This window comes from Coregonus clupeaformis, chromosome 6, assembly GCF_020615455.1.
Source record: "Coregonus clupeaformis isolate EN_2021a chromosome 6, ASM2061545v1, whole genome shotgun sequence".
Classification (NCBI taxonomy): Eukaryota; Metazoa; Chordata; class Actinopteri; order Salmoniformes; family Salmonidae; genus Coregonus; species Coregonus clupeaformis.
The window spans coordinates 30,742,049-30,763,309 of NC_059197.1; the positions used below are offsets into that span (position 1 = coordinate 30,742,049).

The 21,261-nt window shown below is 45.3% G+C and overlaps 1 protein-coding gene across 13 annotated transcripts in view; it reads left to right on the forward strand.

Annotated features, from left to right (window-relative positions):
* Positions 1–21,261, forward strand: part of aplp2 (amyloid beta (A4) precursor-like protein 2) — a 140,585-nt gene that overhangs the window by 50,687 nt on the left and 68,637 nt on the right. For all 13 annotated transcript variants that reach the window (XM_041878187.2, XM_041878184.2, XM_041878194.2 and 10 more), the window contains exons 2-4: positions 5,733–5,906; positions 7,916–8,045; positions 20,902–21,014. In XM_041878187.2, coding sequence (XP_041734121.1) covers positions 5,733–5,906; positions 7,916–8,045; positions 20,902–21,014 — 417 coding nt within the window. The remainder of the gene's footprint in view (positions 1–5,732; positions 5,907–7,915; positions 8,046–20,901; positions 21,015–21,261) is intronic.

Consider the following 21,261-nt stretch of genomic DNA (forward strand, 5'->3'; position numbering starts at 1 on the left):
ATTTATTTATTTTAATTATTTATTTTACCTTTTATTTAACTAGGCAAGTCAGTTGACTATCTCTCCCACACTCACACATTAGACATGGCAAAATGTACAGAATTATAGGAAATAAGCTTTAAACCTGCAAAATGTTCTCTCCACCAGCAACGGGGGTGTGAACAGTTTGTCATGAACAGTGCTTATGGTGCACAAGCAGGGGGTGGGGGATGTTCCCCAATGCTGGGCCTGAGTGAAAACGTTTGGGAACCCTTGCACTGCTGTGCTCTACTCTACTGCGCTCTACTGTACTGCGCTCTACTGTACTGCGCTCTACTGTACTGCACTCTACTGTACTGCACTCTACTGTACTGCGCTCTACTGTACTGTACTCTACTGTACTGCACTGCACTCTACTGTACTGCGCTCTACTGTACTGCGCTCTACTGTACTGTACTCTACTGTACTGCGCTCTACTGTACTGCACTCTACTGTACTGCACTCTACTCTACTGCACTGCACTCTACTGTACTGCACTCTACTGTACTGTACTCTACTGTACTGCACTCTACTGTACTGCACTCTACTGTACTGTACTCTACTGTACTGCACTCTACTGTACTGTACTCTACTGTACTGCACTCTACTGTACTGCACTCTACTCTACTGCACTGCACTCTACTGTACTGCGCTCTACTGTACTGTACTCTACTGTACTGCGCTCTACTGTACTGCACTCTACTGTACTGCACTCTACTCTACTGCACTGCGCTCTACTGTACTGCACTCTACTGTACTGCACTCTACTCTACTGTACTGCGCTCTACTGTACTGTACTCTACTGTACTGTACTGTACTGTACTGCACTGTACTCTACTGTACTGCACTCTACTGTACTGCACTCTACTGTACTGCGCTCTACTGTACTGCACTCTACTGTACTGCACTCTACTCTACTGTACAGCGCTCTACTGTACTGCGCTCTACTGTACTGTACTGCACTCTACTCTACTGCACTGCGCTCTACTGTACTGTACTGCGCTCTACTGTACTGTACTCTACTGTACTGCACTCTACTCTACTGTACTGCACTCTACTCTACTGCACTCTGCTCTACTGCACTGCGCTCTACTGTACTGTACTCTACTCTACTGTACTGCACTCTACTCTACTGTACTCTACTGTACTGCACTCTACTCTACTGTACTGCACTCTACTGTACTGCACTCTACTGTACTGTACTGCACTCTACTGTACTGCACTCTACTCTACTGTACTGCACTCTACTCTACTGTACTGCACTGCACTGCACTCTACTGTACTGCACTCTACTATACTGTACTGCACTCTACTGTACTCTACTGTACTGCACTGTACTCTACTGTACTGCACTCTACTGTACTGCACTCTACTGTACTGCGCTCTACTGTACTGTACTCTACTGTACTGCACTGTACTCTACTGTACTGCACTCTACTGTACTGCGCTCTACTCTACTGTACTGCGCTCTACTCTACTGTACTGCGCTCTACTGCACTCTACTGTACTGCACTGTACTGCACTGTACTCTACTGTACTGCACTGTACTCTACTGTACTGCACTGCACTCTACTGTACTGCACTCTGCTGTACTGCACTCAACTCTACTGTACTGCGCTCTACTGTACTGCACTCTACTGTACTGCGCTCTACTGTACTCTACTCTACTGTACTGCACTCTACTCTACTGTACTGCACTCTACTGTACTGCACTGCACTCTACTGTACTGCGCTCTACTGTACTGCGCTCTACTGTACTATACTCTACTGTACTGCACTCTACTGTACTGCACTCTACTGTACTGCACTGCACTCTACTGCACTGCACTCTACTGTACTGCGCTCTACTGTACTGCACTCTAATGTACTGTACTCTACTGTACTGTACTGTACTCTACTGTACTCTACTGTACTCTGCTGCGCTCTACTGTACTGCACTCTACTGTACTGCGCTCTACTGTACTGCACTCTACTCTACTGTACTGTGCTCTACTGTACTGCGCTCTACTGTACTGTACTCTACTGTACTGCACTGTACTCTACTCTACTGTACTGCACTCTGCTGTACTGCACTCAACTCTACTGTACTGCACTCTACTGTACTGCACTCTACTCTACTGTACTGCGCTCTACTCTACTCTACTGTGCTCTACTGTACTGCACTCTGCTGTACTGCACTCTGCTCTACTGTACAGCGCCCTACTGTACTGCACTCTAATGTACTGCACTCTACTCTACTGTACTCTACTGTACTGCGCTCTACTGTACTGCACTCTGCTGTACTGCACTCAACTCTACTGTACTGCACTCTACTGTACTGCACACTACTGTACTGCACTCTACTGTACTGCACTCTACTGTACTGCACTCTACTCTACTCTACTGTACTGCACACTACACTACTGTACTGCACTCTACTGTACTGTACTCTACTGTACTGTACTGTACTGCACTCTGCTGTACTGCACTCTACTCTACTTTACTGCACTCTACTGTACTGCACTCTACTCTACTCTACTGTACTCTACTGTACTGCGCTCTACTGTACTGCGCTCTACTCTACTGTACTGCACTGTACTGTACTGCACTCTACTCTACTGTACTCTACTGTACTGCACTCTACTCTACTGTACTGCACTGTACTGTACTGCACTCTACTCTACTGTACTGCACTCTACTCTACTGTACTCTGCTTTACTGTACTCTACTCTACTCTACTCTGGCTGTTCTGCTTTATCTACTCTTATAATGACCATGATAGAACTAGCTACTGCTCTAGACTGAGAGATGTCACACACACTGGCTGGTTAGTGATGCTAGGAGCCTGGGCTTACTGGTTAATGAGAGTTCACTGTGGCTGGTTAGTGATGCTAGGAGCCTGGGCTTACTGGTTAATGAGAGTTCACTGTGGCTGGTTAGTGATGCTAGGAGCCTGGGCTTACTGGTTAATGAGAGTTCACTGTGGCTGGTTAGTGATGCTAGGAGCCTGGGCTTACTGGTTAATGAGAGTTCACTGTGGCTGGTTAGTGATGCTAGGAGCCTGGGCTTACTGGTTAATGAGAGTTCACTGTGGCTGGTTAGTGATGCTAGGAGCCTGGGCTTACTGGTTAATGAGAGTTCACTGTGGCTGGTTAGTGATGCTAGGAGCCTGGGCTTACTGGTTAATGAGAGTTCACTGTGGCTGGTTAGTGATGCTAGGAGCCTGGGCTTACTGGTTAATGAGAGTTCACTGTGGCTGGTTAGTGATGCTAGGAGCCTGGGCTTACTGGTTAATGAGAGTTCACTGTGGCTGGTTAGTGATGCTAGGAGCCTGGGCTTACTGGTTAATGAGAGTTCACTGTGGCTGGTTAGTGATGCTAGGAGCCTGGGCTTACTGGTTAATGAGAGTTCACTGTGGCTGGTTAGTGATGCTAGGAGCCTGGGCTTACTGGTTAATGAGAGTTCACTGTGGCTGGTTAGTGATGCTAGGAGCCTGGGCTTACTGGTTAATGAGAGTTCACTGTGGCTGGTTAGTGATGCTAGGAGCCTGGGCTTACTGGTTAATGAGAGTTCACTGTGGCTGGTTAGTGATGCTAGGAGCCTGGGCTTACTGGTTAATGAGAGTTCACTGTGGCTGGTTAGTGATGCTAGGAGCCTGGGCTTACTGGTTAATGAGAGTTCACTGTGGTGTGACTGTGACACCGAGGGTTGAACTAGTGTTAGTGGAGATATGACCTGTCAATGAACAACTCATGACAGGGCCATTTTCTCTCCTTTTACTGCTAATGTAGTGGAACCAAAGGCATGGTTTTCTAGAGCTATGGCTTTGTGATCAGGCTACCGAGAGTTGTAATGAAGAGGGTTTCTCATCCCTGGTTGGCCGACAGACAGACAACTGAACCGCTGTTACCCTGACTAAGACATATTCACGCAGTCTCCTCTGAACAGTTGATGTTGAGATGTGTCTGTTACTTGAACTCTGAAGCATTTATTTGGGCTGCAATTTCTGAGTCTGGGAACTCTAATGAACTTATCCTCTGCAGCAGAGGTAACTCTGGGTCTTCCTTTCCTGTGGCGGTCCTGGTCTAAAGTAGTGCACTATAAAGGGAAAAGGGTGCCATTTGGGATGCATAGAGGGAAACTCCCAACTGGAAATGATCTGCTTGGCTACATCCTGCTCATATCTCATCACTTTGTCCCTAATAATAACAGTCGTAACTTGTTTCACGTTGTCTTAACTTAATGTTTCACGTTGTCTTAACTTAATGTTTCACATTGCTTTAACTTAATGTTTCACGTTGTCTTAACTTAATGTTTCACGTTGCTTTAACTTAAAGTTTCACGTTGTCTTAACTTTAATGTTTCACGTGCCCTTTATTTGTCTGTGTTAATATACAGTCTGGTGAATGTGATGTTACAGTCCTGTTAATGAGATCTGCCCTGTTGGGGTGTAGCGGTGGCTAGTCCCCTGAGAGTCCCCGGTGGCTAGTCCCCTGAGAGTCCCCGGTGGCTAGTCCCCTGAGAGTCCCCGGTGGCTAGTCCCCTGAGAGTCCCCGGTGGCTAGTCCCCTGAGAGTCCCCGGTGGCTAGTCCCCTGAGAGTCCCCAGTGGCTAGTCCCCTGAGAGTCCCCGGTGGCTAGTCCCCTGAGAGTCCCCAGTGGCTAGTCCCCTGAGAGTCCCCGGTGGCTAGTCCCCTGAGAGTCCCCGGTGGCTAGTCCCCTGAGAGTCCCCGGTGGCTAGTCCCCTGAGAGTCCCCGGTGGCTAGTCCCCTGAGAGTCCCCAGTGGCTAGTCCCCTGAGAGTCCCCGGTGGCTAGTCCCCTGAGAGTCCCCGGTGGCTAGTCCCCTGAGAGTCCCCGGTGGCTAGTCCCCTGAGAGTCCCCGGTGGCTAGTCCCCTGAGAGTCCCCGGTGGCTAGTCCCCTGAGAGTCCCCGGTGGCTCTACTCCTCTGCAGTAGTGAGTGTCGTTGGTTAGCAGCCAGTTGTTGACAGACAGGCGGTTCTGAAGTTGCTCCGTCTTCCTCTAAGCAGTTAGTTCTTCACAGTAGTTGAGCTGTGAGGAGCTGGGCCTGACTGTCTGTGTTCCTGTAAATCATCTCTCTCCCTGGCTGTGTCGGTCTGGTCTCTCGCAGACTGTCGCCGAGGAGTTTATAAGAGAAGTCAAACAATAAATAAATAGAGGGCAACTCTCAATCACTTAAAGGAAAGGTTCACTCATTTTGAATGTTACATTGTTTTTGTGCATCTCTGAGTGTTGTTCTATCGATTCCCTGGGTCATTTCATGTTTTCATGTGTATCTGTGTTATTGGCGTTCAAGCAGGCAGAATCCGGCGGTATGACATAGCACCGTGATAAAGTTGCTCTCACTACACTGGAAGTTTAATAGGAATACGACTTTTAGATCGCGAAAACGTCTATCATACATGTCAGATTTCAATACTGGCTGATGTCATAACTCCTTCATCAGGGTAGCTGGCAGACTGACTCTCAGGTCTGAAGGCTGGCCCGGCTGACAGAATATTCCCTCCCTGACTAAACAACTCTGTAATGAGTATATGCATTAACCTCACATTTCTCTCTTTCTCTCCCTCTCTCCTTTCTCTCCTCTCTCTCCTCCCCTCTCTCTCTCCTCTCTCTCCTCTCTCATCTCTCCCTCTCTCTCTCTCATCTCTCCCTCTCTCTCTCTCATCTCTCCCTCTCTCTCTCTCCTCTCTCCCCCCTCTCCTCTCTCCCCCCAGGCACTAGCAGCCAATGCAGGCACAGGTTTTGCTGTAGCGGAGCCCCAGGTGGCCATGTTCTGTGGGAAGCTCAACATGCACGTCAACATCCAGACAGGACGCTGGGAACCTGACCCATCCGGGATGAAGAGCTGCGTAGGAACCAAAGAGGGCGTGCTGCACTACTGTCAGGAGGTGAGACCATGTTACACTGTTAACCTGAAGAGGGACTGTTATTTGTGTGACACCATTCATCTGAAATGGGACCGTTATAAGAGTGACACCACTGGCTCTGCTTGAACCATAATCACATTGGGATAGTTAACATGATGGGGGACCGTTATTAGTGTGACACCACTGGCCCATAGTCACAGTTGGTTGACCTTCCTACTGTCTCTCCACTGACTCCAGTCTGAATTCACTGCGTTATTAGTGTACCGAGTCCCTCCATATATAGATAGTATCATATATTATTATCATAAAAACCTCCCTCTCTCCTTTTCTGCCTCTGTAAAGTACTGTACACTGGATTTGAAGACCCACACACCGACTCGCACACACACACACACACACACACACACACACACACACACACACACACATACACACACACAGTTGTGTATTACTATACTTGTGAGGACTTTTTGGGGACCAACAATTGATTCCCATTCAAAATCCTATTTTCCCTAATCCTAACCCTAATTCTAACCCTAAATCTAATCCCTAAACCTAAAATAGCCTTTATCCTTTTTAGTCAAGATGTTTAGGCAAAATGTCAACATGTCCTCACTTGACCGAATTCTCCTTGGTTTACTATTCTTGTGTGGACTTCTGGTCCAAGTATAGTAAAACACACACACACACACACACACACACACACACACACATGCTGTGCTAACTGGAGACAGGAGGGGGAGGAGGATTAGTAGATACTGAAGAAACAGGACATTATCTCTTCCTCTCATTCTCTCTCTCTTTCTTCACCTCTCTCTGTTTACCTCTCTCATTCTCCCTCTCTGTCTCTCTCTGTCTCTCTCCCTCCGTCTCTTTCTTTCTTTCGCTCTCTCTCTCTGTTTACCTCTCTCTGTCTCTCTCAATTTCAATTCAATTTCAATTTAAGGGCTTTATTGGCATGGGAAACGTATGTTAACATTGCCAAAGCAAGTGAAGTAGATAGTAAACAAAAGTGAAATAAACAATAAATATTAACAGTAAACATTACACTCAGAAGTTCCAAAAGAATAAAGACATTTCAAATGTCATATTATGTCTATATACAGTGTTGTAACAATGTGCAAATAGTTAAAGTACAAAAGGGAAAATTAATCAACATAAATATGGGTTGTATTTACAATGGTGTTTGTTCTTCACTGGTTGCCCTTTTCTTGTGGCAACAGGTCACAAATCCTGCTGCTGTGATGGCACACTGTGGTATTTCACCCAATAGATATGGGAGTTTATCAAAATTGGGTTTGTTTTCTAATTCTTTGTGGATCGCTGTAATCTGAGGGAAATATGTGTCTCTAATATGGTCATACATTTGGCAGGAAGTTAGGAAGTGCAGCTCAGTTTCCACCTCATTTTGTGGGCAGTGTGCACATAGCCTGTCTTCTCTTGAGAGCCATGTCTGCCTACGGCGGCCTTTCTCAATAGCAAGGCTATGCTCACTGAGTCTGTACATAGTCAAAGCTTTCCTCAAGTTTGGGTCAGTCACAGTGGTCAGGTATTCTGCCACTGTGTACTCTCTGTTTAGGGCCAAATAGCATTCTAGTTTGCTCTGTTTTTTTGTTTGTTCTTTCCAATGTGTCAAGTAATTCTCTTTTTGTTTTCTCATGATTTGGTTGGGTCTAATTGTGTTGTTGTTGTCCTGGGGCTGTGTGGGGTCTGTTTGTGTTTGTGAACACAAAACTCTCTCTCTCTCTCTCTCTCTCTCTCTCTCTCTCTCTCTCTCTCTCTCTCTCTCTCTCTCTCTCTCTCTCTCTCTCTCTCTCTCTCTCTCTCTCTCTCTCTCTCTCTCTGTCTCTCTCTCTGTCTCTTCTCTCTCTCTCTCTCTCTCTCTCTCTCTCTCTCTCTCTCTCTCTCTCTCTCTCTCTCTCTCTCTCTCTCTCTCTCTCTCTCTCTCTCTCTCTCTCTCTCTCTCTCTCTCTCTCTCTCTCTCTCTCTCTCTCTCTCTCTCTCTCTCTCTCTCTCTCTCTCTCTCTCAGATGTACCCTGAGCTCCAGATCACAAACGTGGTGGAGGCCAACCAGCCAATCAGGATTGAGAACTGGTGCAAGAAGGAGAAGAAGCTGTGTAAAGGCCACGCCCACATTGTGGTGCCATACAAATGTTTAGGTAAGAACCACACACAGGGATAACATAATACTATTATATTGTATTTCCACTGGAGATTTCCCCCAGTGTTCGACCTAAAGGCCTCAGACTTTAGTGTTTCCATGGCCCAGCTCCAGAGACTCACTGGGCCATGGCCTCAGTTGGACCTGCCCTGACTTTGGGCCACAACGAGGGGGCTGGGGCTTTTCGGGCTGCCTTACCAAACAATCACTAATTGTGAACACCTTCTCACAAAGCAAGTGTTTTGACAATTCCCCCAGTCTAATATCATGGTGTATACCATGATGTCACAAGAATTTATATCTCTAATAGTTAAACTCAACTGTTACTCAAGCTTTGAATAATTCCCAGAGGTTGTAAGGTTCTAGTTAATTAAGAATTAAACAAACAACCAGTCTGCAATGGATCAGCCATTTTATTCAGAGAGTTCCCTCCCGCTCAAAACACACACACCCTTTTTATATGCGTTCACACAAAGGAACTTTGCTCCGCCCACCTTGAGGCGGCCTGTGACTTTCCACAGTATAGAATAGTTAAGTTTGACAGTTTCTAGGTCTCCTTTCTCCTGAATGTTTGTCTCCAGCAGTTTCTAACCCCTCTTCTCTGGTAGTGGGTTTATTGTCTTATAACTCTCTAACACAGTTTACACATTTATACAGTATTTGGGGTGGAATCTTTTTAGTCATTACAATAAACATACAAATGAATCTATCAATACACCAGTATAATGTAATGGTGTATAGACCAGTCTAATACCATGGGTAACCAGGGTAACAAGTGTTAAAGTTGAAAAGCAGGATAACATGCTGACCAGACCACCCAGACACATACACGTTATTCAATCATTTCACCCAAACTGCTCGCACGCGTCAACAGGCGTCTGCGTAGCCAGGCGCTAAAATGGAACTTGGTTCTATTTTAGACACTTGACGCGCTGCAAGTCCCGCCTCTCCCATCTTCTCATTGGATGTTATGAGCATATACCCACATGGGTGATTGAGAGATGAACGAGGTCCACACTCCTGTGCAGTTGCTGGCAGTAATGCACCTTAAAGTTGGTTGCCAACCGCCACATAAAATCCCCAGAAGAAGAAGAAAGATGAACGAGGAGAGGTTTATCAAAAAAACGAGCTAAAAACTAAGTAGGTTTCCCCTGTTATCTTGTCGGAGGAGAAAACGCACAATTTTGTGTGACTCAACATGGGTCAAAATTCTACAAAGATCCAGCAAAAAAAAAAAAGGACCATATGCATTTCAAGTAAAATATCAACCCAATATTTTATTTTCCTCGACAAATTAGCTAGCAACAGCAAGCTAGCTAAATGTCGATAAGTGTTTCATGTGTGTTTCGACCTGTCCCAAAACTAACATAGTTGGTTAATAGTTGGTTTGGTATTTTAATCTGCGTGTCATGAACATGTCTGGTGGGGATGGAGAAAATCAGCAGACGACGATGGCGCACGCTGACGGTCTGGTCAGCATGTAACAATAGTCTATTTGTAAATCTGTGGTAATCCCTGAATGAGAGATATAATATACTTATATTATTAAACCCTATAGATATGATACTTCAACTATTCTTAGTGTAACTCTTTGAGCTAAGCCATGGACATAAGGCTTAAGACTATATTAGAATATTTGTATTGTAATTTTGTGAAGGAAGCCCTGTAGTTTCTACGTGCTGATTGGCCGGTTCATGGGTTAGGAGCGTGCTGATAGGCCGGTTCATGGGTTAGGAGCATGCTGATAGGCTGGTTCATGGGTAGGAGCATGCTGATAAGCCGGTTCATGGGCTAGGAGCATGCTGATAGGCCGGTTCATGGGCTAGGAGAGGAGACGTTAGGAAACAGGCTAACCGACGAGGAGAGACACACTGATGTGACAGAGAAACATATTGGAGTGGGATTCTATTGACTAGTCTTAGCCTTGAGCTGTGGCTTTACTAGAGATCCACACACATCAGAAGGCCAAGGAGGGGGAAGGAGGGGGAAGACATTACTGTGGAGGCAGCAGGATTGTTGAGCAATAAAACACTGATTCCCTCTTCAGACACCAGCTATAAACTCCTCCTCAGACACCAGCTATAAACTCCTCCTCAGACACCAGCTATAAACTCCTCCTCAGACACCAGCTATAAACTCCTCTTCAGACACCAGCTATAAACTCCTCTTCAGACACCAGCTATAAACTCCTCCTCAGACACCAGCTATAAACTCCTCCTCAGACACCAGCTATAAACTCCTCTTCAGACACCAGCTATAAACTCCTCTTCAGACACCAGCTATAAACTCCTCCTCAGACACCAGCTATAAACTCCTCTTCAGACACCAGCTATAAACTCCTCCTCAGACACCAGCTATAAACTCCTCTTCAGACACCAGCTATAAACTCCTCTTCAGACACCAGCTATAAACTCCTCTTCAGACACCAGCTATAAACTCCTCCTCAGACACCAGCTATAAACTCCTCTTCAGACACCAGCTATAAACTCCTCCTCAGACACCAGCTATAAACTCCTCCTCAGACACCAGCTATAAACTCCTCCTCAGACACCAGCTATAAACTCCTCCTCAGACACCAGCTATAAACTCCTCCTCAGACACCAGCTATAAACTCCTCCTCAGACACCAGCTATAAACTCCTCCTCAGACACACAGTCAGAGAGAGAGGAGGACGAGGGTAGGGGAGGGGATCACACACACCGCTTGCCTCTCCTAGAGGGTTTTACTGTGATCAAGAGGGAGAGAGTGGAGTTCAGTAATTGGTTCATTAACAGACATATTATACTACAGAAATCTCACTGGCATCTCAAAGCGTATTTCTCACACGTGTATCAGGTTGTGAATTCTGCAAACAACATTTCCACTCTGAGAATGAGAATGGTAAATGACTAATTAATACAGTGCATTTGGAAAGTATTCAGACCCCTTGACTTTTTCCAAATGTTGTTACGTTACAGCCTTATTCTAAAATAGATTAAATAGATGTTTTCCCACCTCATCAATCTACACACAATACCCCATAATGACAAAGTAAAAACTGTTTTTTAGAAATTTTAGCAAATGTATTACAAAATGTAAATATGACATTTACATAAGTATTCAGACCCTTTACTCAGTACTTTGTTGAAGCATTTTTGGCAGCGATTACAGCCTCAAGTCTTCTTGGGTATGACACTACAAGCTTGGCACACCTGTATTTGGGGAGTTTCTCCCATTCTTCTCTGCAGATCCTCTCAAGCTCTGTCAGGTTGGATGGCGAGCGTCACTGCACAGCTATTTTCAGGTCTCTCCAGAGATGTTCGATCAGGTTCAAGTCCGGGCTCTGGCTCAGCCACTCAAGGACATTCAGAGACTTGTCACGAAGCCACTCCTGCGTTGTCTTGGCTGTGTGCTTAGGGTCGTTGTCCTGTTGGAAGGTGAACCTTCACCCCAGTCTGAGGTGCTGAGCGCTCTGGAGCAGGTTTTCATCAAGGATCTCTCTGTACTTTGCTCTGTTCATCTTTCCCTCTATCCTGACTAGTCTCCCAGTCCCTGCCGCTGAAAAACATCCCCACAGCATGATGCTGCCACCACCATGCTTCACCGTAGGAATTGTGCCAGGTTTCGTCCAGACGTGAAGCTTGGCATTCAGGCCAAAGAGTTCAATCTTGGTTTCATCAGACCAGAGAATCTTGTTTCTCATGGTCTGAGAATCTTTAGGTGCCTTTTGGCAAACTCCAAGCGGGCTGTCATGTGCCTTTTACTGAGGAGTGGCTTCCGTCTGGCCACTCTACCATAAAGGCCTGATTGGTGGAGTGCTGCAGAGATGGTTGTCCTTCTGGAAGGTTCTCCCATCTCCACAGAGGAACTATGGAGCTCTGTCAGAGTGACCATCGGGTTCTTGGTCAACTCCCTGACCAAGGCTCTCCTCCCCCGATTTCTCAGTTTGGCCGGGCGGCCAGCTCTAGAAAGAACTTTGGCAGTTCCAAACTTCTTCCATTTAAGAATGATGGAGGCCACTGTGTTCTTGGGGACCTTCAATGCTGCAGAATTTTTTTGGTACCCTTCCCCAGATCTGTGCCTCGACACAATCCTGTCTCAGAGCTCTACGGACAATCCCTTCGACCTCATGGCTTGGTTTTTGCTCTGACATGCACTTGTCAACTGTGGAACCTTATATAGACAGGTGTGTGCCTTTCCAAATCATGTCCAATCAGTTGAATTTACCACAGGTGGACTCCAATCAAGTTGTAGAAACATCTCAAAGATGATCAATGGAAACAAGATGCACCTGAGCTCAATTTTGAGTCTCATATCAAAAGGTCTGAATACTTACATAAATAAGATATTTCTGTTTTATTTATTAATATGCAAACATTTCGAAAAAACCTTTTTTTTTCGCTTTGTCATTATGGGGTATTGTGTGTAGATTGAGGAATTTTGATTTATTTAATCCATTTTAGAACAAGGCTGTAACGGAACAAAATGTGGAAAAAAAGGTCAAGGGGTCTGAATACTTTCTGAATGCACTGTACATATATTAACAGAAATTGACGTAACCAAATGACGGGGTTTAATGGTACATTTTACTACTGGTGCCATATAGAGAATATGTGCCATACAGAGAATATGTGCCATATGTAATGGAGAATTGATCAAAATAAAAAAATAAGAGGGCAAACAATCCACACAATGAAACAATGAATGGCGGGAGACAGCCATTTTGGAGTGAGACTCGCCTAGATTTTTTGCCATTCACCCCTCCCCTTCTTCTGGTCTCAACATTTTAAATTATACTCAAGACACGTTATCTTCACACATATTTTAGATGCTTTTCACTGACAGCCGCGACTCAATAATCAGCTAGGCTTATTGCCACGCTGCCCAAACTGCTTCCCAAATAGGCTTAGGCCTACAAGCTTGTGATTTTGAAACAATCCACAGCAATTTTTGGGGAAGAAGCTAATGATCCTTGATTTCTCTCTCGCCAAGTATTTTCAATGATTTTATTTATTTATGTATAGACTAGGGCTGTTACGGTGACCGTATTACCGCCACACCGGCAGTCACGAGTCATGATGGCAGTCAAATTCCAAGTGACCGTTTTAGTCATGGTAATTATGCTTCTCCAAGCTCTGATGCTGCTGATGGTCATTAGTAGCCTACCAAACTTGCTAACTGCCTGGTACTCAGCACTCTATTGTCCCTCTAATCACTCTGACATCAATGCAAATGTTATCGAAAATCTAATCAAACACTTAATGAGAGCCCATGAGCTCATGTTGCGCAACATTTCTATAGGCTATGCAATTACGTGAGAAAACAGCGTATTGATGGTCTCTCTTAAGAAGAGGAGGACCCCATCAGCTTTCTATAGGCTAGGCCTACTATATTTATTTCTCAACTTTCCTAATATTAAGCACATTGCTTCGCTTTACAACAGGAGTATAGCCTACCTGGCTGGCATGAAAATGAACAACCAGAAAAGCGTCCTCCATTCGCAATTTAAGTGCATACTGTAGATTACACTTATTTTTTTCCCATGCCCCTATTCCGAGACAAGTGCTTGATAATGGTCCATTCTAAATAAAAACTAATTTCACACATATATTATTTAGTATATGTAAAGATAACATTAAATTAAGAATGGTCTGATGGAGGCGTCCCGAGTGGCGCAACGGTCTAAGGCACTGCATCACAGTGCTTGAGGCGTCACTATAAACCCGGGTTCGATCCCAGGCTGTGTCACAACCGGCCGTGACCAGGAGTCCCATAGGGCGGCGCACAATTGGCCCAGCGTCGTCCGGGTTAGGGGAAGGTTTGGCCGGGGGGGCTTTACTTGGCTCACCGCACTCTAGCGACTTCTTGTGGCAGGCCGGGCGCCTGCAGGCTGACTTTGGTCGTCAGTTGGACGTTGTTTCCTCAGACACATTGATGCAGCTGGCTTCCGGGTTAAGCGGGCGGGTGTTAAGAAGCAAGGTTTGGCGGGTCATGTTTCGGAGGACGCATGACTCGACCTTCGCCTTTCCCGAGCCCGTTGAGGAGTTAGGGGAAGGTTTGGCCGAGGGGGCTTTACTTGGCTCATCGCACTCTAGCGACTTCTTGTGGCAGGCCGGGCAGCGATGAGACGAGATTGTAATTGGATATCACGAAAAAAGGGGGTAAAATAAATAAATAAAAATAATTGTCTGATGGGTGACAATATTAGTCACTTGTGAATGATGCCCAGCTTGTGCAGTAAGGCAAGGAACAGCGCATGCCTTTTTTTGGGGGCGACTTTTTCAAATCAGTCGCACACTTCATGTAGCCTAGCCCGTAGGCCTATATGTTTTGATAAGGTTTGTATCACAAATAACTCCTTAAAATGAAGCACATGAATCCGCATTACATTACATTACATTATAACAGCTGTAGAGCTTGCCGAGTTTCAAGTTTGGGGAAGATAATTAATAATAATAATAATGATGATTTTCAATAATGCAACTTTTTAATAAAGCTTTACATGCATAATCACATTTCCCTTCACTTTCGAGAACAGTGTTTTCCCGCTAATTGATTGCATTTTGGAACATTCTCACTTATAGCCTACTGTCATGTGCGCATTGCTGTGCTTATAATGTGACGAAATAGCGTAACAGTTGATCAACATTATAAGTTAAATGTTCTGATCTGTTGCATCAGCCTCATTGCTTTTTCAAAGGTTTATTGATGCTAGTGGTTGTATTAATTTGGGATCTATCGCATCCCACAACTGTCCCAGACTATGTTTGGAATATTTATTTATTGCACAGAAGGACAAGTTGACTGTCACGATCGCTTACAGACGGGACGGACCAAGGCGCAGCGTGATATGCGTACATGTTTATTTTTCCGAATAAACACTATGACAAAACAACAAACGAAACGTGAAGTCCAAGGTACACAAAACAAACATACCTAACACGGAACAAGATCCCACAACCCACTAGTGCCAATAGGCTGCCTAAGTATTGTCCCCAATCAGAGACAACGAGCTACAGCTGCCTCTGACTGGGAACCACCCCGGCCAACATAGATCTACACGATCTAGATCTAAACATAGAAAATGCAACATAGAACATCACCACACAGAAAATACACACCCTGACTCAACAAATACGAGTCCCCAGAGTCAGGGCGTGACATTGACAAATAGCGTAGGTAAACTTTTGTACTATGGGGGATAGTAGATTGACATACAAGCTTGCGAAAGTATTCACCCCCCTTGGCATTTTTCCTATTTTGTTCCCTTACGACCTGGAATTAAAATTGATTTTTTGGGGGGTTTGTATCAATTGATTTACACAACATGCCCACCACTTTGAAGATGCAAAATATTTTTTTATTGTGAAACAAACATGAAATAAGACAAAGAAACAGAACTTGCGCGTGCATAACTATTCTACAGAGAGTTAACTATTCAGAGCCACCTTTTGCAGCAATTACAGCTGCAAGTCTCTTGGGGTATGTCTCTATAAGCTTGGTATATCTAGCCACTGGGATTTTTGCCCATTCTTCAAGGCAAAACGGCTCCAGCTCCTTCAAGTTGGATGGGTTCCGCTGGTGTACAGCAATCTTTAAGTCATACCACAGATTCTCAATTGGATTGAGGTCTAGGCTTTGACTAGGCCATTCCAAGACATTTAAATGTTTCCCCTTAAACCACTCGGGTGTTGCTTTAGCAGTATGCTTAGGGTCATTGTCCTCCTGGAAGGTGAACCTCCGTCCCAGTCTCAAATCTCTGGAAGACTGAAACAGGTGTCCCTCAAGAATTTCCCTGTATTTAGCGCCATTCATCATTCCTTCAATTCTGACCAGTTTCCCAGTCCCTGCCGATGGAAAAACAGATTTTTTTTCTTGAAGCAATGGCTTTTTTATGGCCACTCTTCTGTAAAGCCCAGCTCTGTGGAGTGTACAGCTTAAAGTGGTCCTATGGACAGATACTCCAATCTCTGCTGTGGAGCTTTGCAGCTCCTTCAGGGTTATCTTGGGTCTCTTTGTTGCCTCTCTGATTAATGCCCTCCTTGCCTGGTCCGTGAGTTTTGGTGGGCGGCCCTCTCTTGGCAGGTTTGTTGTGGTGCCATATTCTTTCCATTTCTTTATAATGGATTTAATGGTGCTCTGTGGGATGTTCAAAGTTTCGGATATTTTTTTATAACCCAACCCTGATCTGTACTTCTCCACAACTTTGTCCCTGACCTGTTTTGGAGAGCTCCTTGGTCTTCATGGTGCCCCTTGCTTAGTGGTGTTGCAGACTCTGGGGCCTTTCAGAACAGGTGTATATATACTGAGATCATGTGACAGATCATGTGACACTTAGTTTGCACACAAGTGGACTTTATTTAACTAATTATGTGAAGGAGAGGAGGGTGTGAGAGGAAAGAGAGAAGGATGTGAGAGGAAGGGGAGGAGGGTGTGTGAGGAAGGAGAGGAGGGTGTGAGAGGAAGGGGAGGAGGGTGTGAGAGGAAAGAGAGGAGGGTGTGAGAGGAAAGAGAGGAGGGTGTGAGAGGAAGGAGAGGAGGGTGTGAGAGGAAGGGGAGGAGGGTGTGAGAGGAAGGGGAGGAGGGTGTGTGAGGAAGGGGAGGAGGGTGTGAGAGGAAGGGGAGGAGGGTGTGAGAGGAAGGAGAGGAGGGTGTGAGAGGAAGGAGAGGAGGGTGTGAGAGGAGGGTGTGAGAGGAAGGAGAGGAGGGTGTGAGAGGAAGGGAGAGGAGGGTGTGAGAGGAAGGGGAGGAGGGTGTGAGAGGAAGGGGAGGAGGGTGTGAGAGGAAGGGGAGGAGGGTGTGAGAGGAAGGAGAGGAGGGTGTGAGAGGAAGGAGAGGAGGGTGTGAGAGGAAGGAGAGGAGGGTGTGAGAGGAAGGAGAGGAGGGTGTGAGAGGAAGGAGAGGAGGGTGTGAGAGGAAGGGGAGGAGGGTGTGAGAGGAAGGGGAGGAGGGTGTGAGAGGAAGGAGAGGAGGGTGTGAGAGGAAGGGGAGGAGGGTGTGAGAGGAAGGGGAGGAGGGTGTGAGAGGAAGGAGAGGAGGGTGTGAGAGGAAGGGGAGGAGGGTGTGAGAGGAAGGAGAGGAGGGTGTGAGAGGAAGGGGAGGAGGGTGTGAGAGGAAGGGGAGGAGGGTGTGAGAGGAAGGAGAGGAGGGTGTGTGTGTGTGTTACCTCCTGTGTGGGGAGTAGAAACAGCTGGGTGCTCTGCTATTTCCAGCTCCCTCCTCTTCCTACTCTCTCATTTTCCAAAACACTTCTCTTTCTCTTTCTCTGTCTGTAGTGGTCTAATGCAGTCCTCAGGCCTGGTTGTTGTTGACCAGTTAGGAGATCAGAGCCTTCCTCTTTCTACACCTCCAATCTTTATCCTTTAACCTTTATTTATTTTTAGCTCCTTTCTTGTCTCTATGCTCCTCCCCCTATCGTTATTTGCCCCTCCCCCTATCATTATTTGCCCCCTCCCCCTATCGTTCTAATCTTCTTAATGACGTCTCAGCCATATGGTTCAAACACCACACCACAAACCGTTCAGGAGGAATCTCTCTGAAAGAGATCATGTGGATGAATAAAATATCTGGGAGGTTGAATATTTGGAAAGAGAAGACTATAAGACTAGACTTCCTCCTAGGAGCAGGGTGAGCACCAAAACATTAAACCTCCTTTCCTCCTCTCTTTTTTTTCTCTCTCTCTCTCTCTCTTTCCCCCCCCTCTCTCTCTCTCTCTCTCTCTGTGTGTGTGTGTCTGTCTCTGTGTTTCTCTCAATTTCAATTCAATTTAAGGGCTTTATTGGCATGGGAAACGTGTGTTAACATTGCCAAAGCAAGTGAAGTAGATAGTAAACAAAAGTGAAATAAACAATAAATATTAACAGTAAACATTACACTCAGAAGTTTCAAAAGAATAAAGACATTTCAAATGTCATATTATGTATATATACAGTGTTGTAACAATGTGCAAATAGTTAAAGTACAAATGGGAAAATAAATAAACATAAATATGGGTTGTATTTACAATGGTGTCTGTTCTTCACTGGTTGCCCTTTTCTTGTGGCAACAGGTCACAAATATTGCTGTTGTGATGGCACACTGTGGTATTTCACCCAGTAGATAAGGGAGTTTATCAAAATTGGGTTTGTTTTCGAATTCTTTGTGGATCGCTGTAATCTGAGGGAAATATGTGTCTCTAATATGGTCATACATTTGGCAGGAGGTTAGGAAGTGCAGCTCAGTTTCCACCTCATTTTGTGGGCAGTGTGCACATAGCCTGTCTTCTCTTGAGAGCCAGGTCTGCCTACGGCGGCCTTTCTCAATAGCAAGGCTATGCTCACTGAGTCTGTACATAGTCAAAGCTTTCCTTAAGTTTGGGTCAGTCACAGTGGTCAGGTATTCTGCCACTGTGTACTCTCTGTTTAGGGCCAAATAGCATTCTAGTTTGTTCTGTTTATTTGTTTGTTCTTTCCAATGTTTCAAGTAATTCTCTTTTTGTTTTCTCATGATTTGGTTGGGTCTAATTGTGTTGTTGTTGTTGTTGTTGTCCTGGGGCTGTGTGGGGTCTGTTTGTGTTTGTGAACAGAGCCCCAGGACAAGCTTACTTAGGGGACTCTTCTCCAAGTTCATCTCTCTGTAGGTGATGGCTTTGTTATGGAAGGTTTGGGAATCGCTTCCTTTTAAGTGGTTATAGAATTTAACGTCTCTTTTCTGGATTTTGATAATTAGCGGGTATTGGCCTAATTCTGCTCTGCATGCATTATTTGGTGTTTTACGTTGTACACGGAGGATGTTTTTGCAGAATTCTGCATGCAGAGTCTCAATTTGGTGTTTGTCCCATTTTGTGAATTCTTGGTTGGTGAGCGGACCCCAGACCTCAGAACCATAAAGGGCAATGGGTTCTATAACTGATTCAAGTATTTTTAGCCAGATCCTAATTGGTATGTCAAATTTTATGTTCCTTTTGATGGCATAGAAGGCCCTTCTTGCCTTGTCTCTCAGATCGTTCACAGCTTTGTGGAAGTTACCTGTGGCGCTGATGTTTAGGCCGAGGTATGTATAGTTTTTTGTGTGCTCTAGGGCAACGGTGTCTAGATGGAATTTGTATTTGTGGTCCTCTCTCTCTCTCTCTCTCTCTCTCTCTCTCTCTCTCTCTGACCACCCTAATGCAGGGTCTTCTCCCTCTCTCTCTCTCTCTCTCTCTCTCTCTCTCTCTCTGACCACCCTAATGCAGGGTCTTCTCCCCTCTCTCTCTCTCTCTCTCTCTCTCTCTCTCAGCCACCCTAATGCAGGGTCTTCTCTCTCTCTCTCTCTCTCTCTCTCTGACCACCCTAATGCTGGGTATTCTCCTCTCTCTCTCTCTCTCTCTCTCTCTCTCTCTCTCTCTCTCTCTCTCTCTCTCTCTCTCTCTCTCTCTCTCTCTCTCTCTCTCTCTCTCTCTCACTCACCCCTCATGCAGGGTCTTCTCCCCCCCCTCTCTCTCTCTCTCTCTCTCTCTCTGACCACCCTAATGCAGGGTCTTCTCCCCTCTCTCGCTCTCTCTCTCTCAATTCAATTCAATTTAAGGGCTTTATTGGCATGGGAAACGTGTGTTAACATTGCCAAAGCAAGTGAAGTAGATAGTAAACAAAAGTTAAATAAACAATAAATATTAACAGTAAACATTACACTCAGAAGTTTCAAAAGAATAAAGACATTTCAAATGTCATATTATGTATATATACAGTGTTGTAACAATGTGCAAATAGTTAAAGTACAAATGGGAAAATAAATAAACATAAATATGGGTTGTATTTACAATGGTGTCTGTTCTTCACTGGTTGCCCTTTTCTTGTGGCAACAGGTCACAAATATTGCTGTTGTGATGGCACACTGTGGTATTTCACCCAGTAGATAAGGGAGTTTATCAAAATTGGGTTTGTTTTCGAATTCTTTGTGGATCGCTGTAATCTGAGGGAAATATGTGTCTCTAATATGGTCATACATTTGGCAGGAGGTTAGGAAGTGCAGCTCAGTTTCCACCTCATTTTGTGGGCAGTGTGCACATAGCCTGTCTTCTCTTGAGAGCCAGGTCTGCCTACGGCGGCCTTTCTCAATAGCAAGGCTATGCTCACTGAGTCTGTACATAGTCAAAGCTTTCCTTAAGTTTGGGTCAGTCACAGTGGTCAAGTATTCTGCCACTGTGTACTCTCTGTTTAGGGCCAAATAGCATTCTAGTTTGCTCTGTTTTTTTGTTTGTTCTTTCCAATGTGTCAAGTAATTCTCTTTTTGTTTTCTCATGATTTGGTTGGGTCTAATTGTGTTGTTGTCCTGGGGCTGTGTGGGGTCTGTTTGTGTTTGTGAACAGAGGCCCAGGACAAGCTTACTTAGGGGACTCTTCTCCAAGTTCATCTCTCTGTAGGTGATGGCTTTGTTATGGAAGGTTTGGGAATCGCTTCCTTTTAAGTGGTTATAGAATTTAACGGCTCTTTTCTGGATTTTGATAATTAGCGGGTATTGGCCTAATTCTGCTCTGCATGCATTATTTGGTGTTTTACGTTGTACACAGAGGATGTTTTTGCAGAATTCTGCATGCAGAGTCTCAATTTGGTGTTTGTCCCATTTTGTGAATTCTTGGTTGGTGAGCGGACCCCAGACCTCAGAACCATAAAGGGCAATGGGTTCTATAACTGATTCAAGTATTTTTAGCCAGATCTCTCTCTCTCTCTCTCTCTGCCATCTTGGTTCCTGCTGGTGTACCAGCCTGTAGAACCAGTCTGTCTCCAGGTGCTTGCCCAGCTGTGTCAGAGTAATAAAATGAATGTTGTGAAAGATTTCAGTAACTGCTCACTAGGTTATGTTACTTTAATGTTGTTTTGAGTTGTTTCATTGATTGATTGATCTATATGTCCTTTCAGTGGGGGAGTTTGTGAGTGATGTGCTGCTGGTTCCTGAGAAGTGCAGGTTCTTCCACAAGGAGAGGATGGATACGTGTGTTAGCCACCAACAGTGGCACGGGGTGGCCAAGGAGGTAAGAACCATGTGTGTGCCTCACTACTTGTCTCTCTCTCTCGCTCTCTCTCTCTCTCTCTGTCTCGCTCTCTCTCGCGCTCTCTCTCTCTCTGTCTCTCTGTCTCTCTGTCTCTCTGTCTCTCTGTCTCTCTGTCTCTCTGTCTCTCTGTCTCTCTGTCTCTCTGTCTCTCTGTCTCTCTCTCTCTCTCTCTCTCTCTGTCTCGCTCTCTCTCTCTGTCTCTCTGTCTCGCTCTCTCTCTCTCTCT